This window comes from Coffea eugenioides, chromosome 5 (genome assembly GCF_003713205.1).
Source record: "Coffea eugenioides isolate CCC68of chromosome 5, Ceug_1.0, whole genome shotgun sequence".
NCBI lineage: Eukaryota > Viridiplantae > Streptophyta > Magnoliopsida > Gentianales > Rubiaceae > Coffea > Coffea eugenioides.
Window position 1 is genome coordinate 43,778,120 of NC_040039.1, and position 5,488 is coordinate 43,783,607.

General features: G+C 39.8%; 1 protein-coding gene across 1 annotated transcript; it reads right to left on the bottom strand.

The window, feature by feature from the left end:
• Positions 1-3,375: 3,375 nt before the first annotated feature.
• LOC113771764 (paramyosin-like) lies at positions 3,376-4,818 on the bottom strand. The gene is made up of 3 exons (XM_027316325.1): positions 4,516-4,818; positions 3,574-3,762; positions 3,376-3,465 (listed from the first exon to the last, which is right to left on the bottom strand). Exons 1-3 carry the CDS (start codon positions 4,816-4,818, stop codon positions 3,376-3,378), a joined length of 582 nt encoding a protein of 193 aa, XP_027172126.1.
• Between the last annotated feature and the right edge of the window lie 670 nt (positions 4,819-5,488).

The following is a 5,488-nucleotide window of genomic DNA, read 5'->3' on the forward strand; positions in this document are numbered from 1 at the left end:
ATTTTTGGAGTCGAAATCTATCTTTCCCTCTAAGAGTCCCTTTGGTGCGTTCGTGCTTTTTCAACGTAAAAAAGACGGCACCTTGCGCATGTGTAACGACTACCATGCTCTCAACAAGATAACAGTCAAGAACAAGTATCCCGTACATCTTATCACGGACTTATTCGATTGACTACAGCTAGTAGTGATACCATCTAAACTTGATTTACGCAAGGGATATTATCAAGTACGAATCAAGGCGGGAGACGAACCCAAAATGGCAATCACTACCAGGTATAGCTCTTACGAATTTAATGTGATGCCATTTGGATTGACTAATGCACCAGTTACATTTTACACGTTAATGCAAGAAGTGTTTAGGGAGTTTTTAGACAAGTTCGTCGTGGTTTATCTCGACGACATTGTCATATATAGCAATAGCATGGAAGAATATGTTGAGCACTTAAAACAAGTGTTTGCTGTTTTAAGAGCCAACAAGCTGTACGTCCGGAAAGAAAAATGTAAGTTTGACTTGCGCGAGATCTCTTTCTTGGGATACATTGTAAGGGGCGGCAAGATTCGAATGGATCCACAGAAGACGAAAGCCATTATGGAGTGACCGATGCCGACTACGCCCATGGAACTACGGTTATTCCTTAGGTTGGTGAACTACTATCGTCGCTTTATCGTGGGGCATTCAGCCATTACAGCTCCACTAATGGATTTGCTGCGCAAGGGCAAGACGTGGACATGAACGGTGCCTTGTCAAGCAGTGTTTAAGGCATTGAATGATGCGATCACTAAGGAGCCGGTCTTCGCGTTGTCCGATTTCGCCAAACCATTTGAAGTATACATGGATGCATCCGACATTATCGTTGGAGGAGTTCATATGCAAGACGGCCATCCGATTGCTTATGAGAATCATAAGGTAAGTGATGTAGAGAGTATGAAAGTACTATTTAAAGGCCACTACACCATTTAAAATTAAGACGGACAATAGGGAGGTGAGTTACCACCAGTCGTAGAAGAAGTTGTCAAGCAAACAAACATGATAGTTGGATTACTTGGTTGAATTTAAGTACGAGTTTGAATACAGTCAAGGTAAGACGACGTTGTAGTCGATGCTCTTAGTCACAAGAACGTCGTCGCGCCCGTGTATGCTACGGAGGGGCTACTCCTAGAGAGCATTAAGAAAGAATTTCAGCACGATGATCGGACACAAGCGCTTATGGAGTTAGTCAATGAAGGAAAGACAGAGATTTTGGCTTGAGAATGGAGTCCTCTACGCCAAGGGCCAGCTAATTTACGTGACCGACTGGGGACACTTGAGAAGAGACATTGTTAAGGAATGTCACGATAGCCGCTATGTTGGCCACTCTAGCAAGCATCGTACGCTGTCCCTCATACGAGAACGCTATTATTGATCGAGTTTGAGGGACGACGTCATGAGTACGTGCATACTTGTCTTATGTCCCAGCAAGACAAAGTGGAGAACGAACCATCCGCCGGATTATTGCAACCCTTGCCGATACTGAGACGTGTTTGGAAAAGGTCTCACTGGACTTTATAGTCGGGTTGCCTAATTACGAGGGATGTACGAGTATCTTTATTATGGTTGATCGGTTATCCAAGTATGCTACATCCATCGTAACCCCAAAGGAGTGTACAGTCGAGATGACGGCTAAGCTCTTTTTGAGCCATGTTGTCAAGTATTGTGGGCTATCGGCAATGATCGTGAGCGATCGTGACTCATGGTTTACGGGTAGGTTCTGGCAAGAGTTGTTCAGTTTGCTTGGCTCAGAGCTTAATATGTCTACGACCATGCATCTGCAAACGGATGGGCAGACAAAACGAGTAAATTATGTGTGAGAAGTTTACCTTCGACACTACGTTGCAGTGAATCAGCGAGAATGGACAAAGTTGCTGAACGTGGCACAATTTTGTTTCAACCTTCAAAGAAATGAAAGAACGAATAAGAGTCCGTTCGAGATTGTTCTAAAATTTCAACCGACAACCCCGAAGGACATCGTTGGGGGTTATAGAGGTTCGAGTCCTCCTGCCTACCGTTTTGCCAAGGATTGGCAATAACAGGCAGAAACGGCCAAATTATACTTGAAGAAAGCCCAACAACGGATGAAGAAATGGATTGATCGTAAACGGTCGTTTCGAGAGTTCAAAGAGAGGGACCAAATATTGGTAAAACTCTACCAACACGGACGTATCCGCAGAGTGCACAAGGGTATATGCGACGATATGAATGATCGTTTACTGTACTTAAGAAGATTAACAATGTGGCGTACAAAGTGAAATTGATTGAGACTTTGTCCCAACTTCACCCAGTCTTTCATGTCAGCTTACTCAATCCGTTTCATAAAGATCCGCATTATCTATCAAGGAGTGTGCCGACAAGAGCACCTGCGAGTATAAGAGATGAGTACGATAAGGTTGCGGAAGAGATCGTGTCCGATTGTATCGTCCGACACAAAAATCGCGCACCATCAAAGGAATACTTGGTGCGTTGGCGTGGGTTACTCGAAACGGAGATTAGCTGGAAACCGGCTGAGAAGTTGTGGCAATTTAAAGAGCTCGTACGAGCATATGAGAAGGGCTAAGGCATCGAGTGGGGGAGGATGACACGGATCGCACCTAGCAGCACGCGAACAGTGCTTGCCTGCGTGCGCGCCTGCGCACTACCGTGCCTATCCGCATGTATGCTCGTGCTTAACCGCGCGTGCGTCTGTGCCCATCCACGCGCTATAGTACGAGGCCGTGCCCAGCCGGCCAAGTTCCACAGCACCATGCATAGTAGTTTTGGCGCCAAAATTGGGACCATCAGTAGACTCACACCCTAATCCCCCAACTAAGTCCCAAGCCTTGATGGCTTGGTTAAAACATGAAAGTTATGCCACAAGTTGCTAGAGTTTTGTAGGACATGCTAGAAGCTTGTGGAACCTTTTAGGGTTTTCAAGAGCCTTGTAGATAAGTTTAGAACTTTGTAAATAAGTATGGATTTGTGTAAAACCTTCTAGTGTCCAAGTGTACATACAAGTTGTGTAGAGATTTCTAAAGAACTGCTTAGATGTCCAAGTTGTAGAATTCTTTAGACTTGTGTAGCTTCTTGGCTTGCCTATAAATAGACCAAACCTTTTCATTTGTGGTAACCTTTTGGCAACCTTGTATAGAAATCTTATGTGTAATATAAGTTTTCCTTTGTCACATACTCATATCTTTGTCTACTATTTTTGCGTTTCCGCATTATAATCGCGCATTGTGTGTTAAGGCTAAACTAACCAAGTGTTCATACCTTAAATCTTGAACGTACACTAGTGTTGCACGGGGAGTTGGCTTGTAGGAAAACAAGCAACCTGTGACACTAGGATATTGGTAATAAGTCTTTTATTCCAAAGACTTGTAATCGTCTCCCTCACCCAAAGATATGAGGCAACATTCTATTCCAAAAGCCAAAAAAGCAACACCAACATCAAACTGTAAATTAAGATTAGGTGGTGAAATAAGATTAGGTTGTTATCTACAACTAAAGTTTGGTTCGTATCTAAACTCTATAAGTGCTGATCTAAATCTAATGTAACTTACATAGCTTACAAATTTTGGGATCAAACATCCAAAAAGCAACTGGATGTTTGTCTCCTCCTCCTCAATGATATCAACAGCCCCTTTTTGCTCCTCCAGAGAGTGCTTCAATTCATCGGAATCTCTTTCAAGCTCGTCACAGTGGAGTTGAAGCTTGTTATGGATGATCTTGTATTTTCCCATGAGATCTTCCTACATCAAATCTATGGGTTGCTCAGACGTTTGACATTTTTTCTTGGATTTTGCTTTTGAACCACCGACACAGTTAAACACCAATTTGTCTAACTCTGTACAAGAAATATTCCGTCACTAATTTCTTTTAATCCCTTTAAAGTAATTTGAATTTCAAGACCACTTTAATACATATTTTGTATGCATGTATATTTTTTAACCATGATGTAGAATTTTCTGTTGAAAATAATTGCATATTTGCATATTGATATAGCATGTCCAACTTCATTTGCATATTCAATGGGTACCAAATACAGGGCATACAAAACAAATTACGGATTTGCCATTATTAGTGTTCCTTTTTTAAAAAAAATATAAAAGAATACTTCAGAGGACTAGTTACATTTTGGACTCCAAGTGTTTATTGATTCTCGCTGTTAAAAAAAATACATATGTAGCAAGTCACTTTGTAGACATAGTACCTAATTTGTGTTTGAACGAGAAAAGGAAATAATTGTATACAAGCATAGGCAATAGAGAAATACACCAATGTCCAGGTGAGAAATCTCTTCCTCTGCTTTTTCCATTAGTTTCTCCCGCTCTAGTTTCTCTATCTCCTCCTTGATTGCTTTAGTCAATCGCCACAAAACACAGAAAACAACTTTAGTTCCTCGTTTATTAAAAAAAATAAACTACAGAAAACAACTTTTTAAGTTCTTGAGATAGAAGCCAAAAAATAGTAAAAATGCAAAATCTCTAAGATGATAGGATTACATTGAGATGGTCATTTTCCCTTTGCAACTCATCATTTAATCTCTTATTCTCAGTCTTCGAGTCAGCAACCTCATCATTCAATCTCTTCATCTTACTGCTCAAACTTCCATTTTCTTTGCTTAGAATGTCAACTTGTGAAGCCAAACTGTTGTTTTGAGATTCCAAACCAGCATTCTCCCTCATACAAGCTTCAAGTTCATAAATTTTCTCTGTTAACTCCTCTTCCAATTCACTTATCCTCAAATCTTTATGCCTCCTTAATTCCTCCTTCTCATCTGTGATGATCATCAAGTTGTTACTCATTGTTTCTAACTCAACATTAAGATGATTCATTGCATGTGTGAGCTCTATATTGCTTTTTTTTTCAACTCTTCAATCTCTCTAAAACAAGGTTCACTTGTCATTTTGTCGGCAAAGATGAAGAAACTAGTAAGAATGCTAAGAAGAAGTAGTGAAAATAGTTTCAAGTTGGGAATGGGTGTGAGAACCTAGAAATTTTGCTAATTTATTTAGTTTAACTATATGATACTTTATTTATTAAGTCATCTATTTGGTTATTTATTGATTTGATGATGATTTTGCCTTAATATTTTTATTAAATTTTACATGTGAAAGTTAATGTGTGAGGTAAAATAAAAATTTTCTTTTTAGTGGGGTGCAAAAGGAACTTTTAAAAAAAAAGGAGGACTTTAGTGCAATAAGAGAGAGAATTGGGACAATTAGAGCTAGAGAGTTCTAGAAGGTGACAAGTGTTGGGACATTTGGAGTTAAAAAACTCTAGAAAGTGACAAGTGTCACCATAGGAACCAAGTAAGACTTTTGACCAATCTTTCTTATCATTTAATCTTTCCTTTTTTAACTTAAAAAAAATTAAAACAACCAAAATCAAGAGGAAAGGAGAGAGAGAGAAGGCCGAGAGCTAGGAAAAAAAAAGAAAAGAAAAACTCAACTTTTTTCCTCCATTTTTGCTTCA

What these genes read in the sequence shown, in the direction of transcription:
- LOC113771764 (XM_027316325.1), bottom strand. Translation starts at nt 4,818, where the DNA reads ATGAGTAACAACTTGATGATCATCACAGATGAGAAGGAGGAATTAAGG. An exon ending in GGGAAAATGACCATCTCAAT is followed by an intron (nt 3,763 to 4,515) that starts GTAATCCTATCA and finishes GATTTGATGTAG; the next exon opens with GAAGATCTCATGGGAAAATA. An exon ending in TCCCAAAATTTGTAAGCTAT is followed by an intron (nt 3,466 to 3,573) that starts GTAAGTTACATT and finishes CTTAATTTACAG; the next exon opens with TTTGATGTTGGTGTTGCTTT.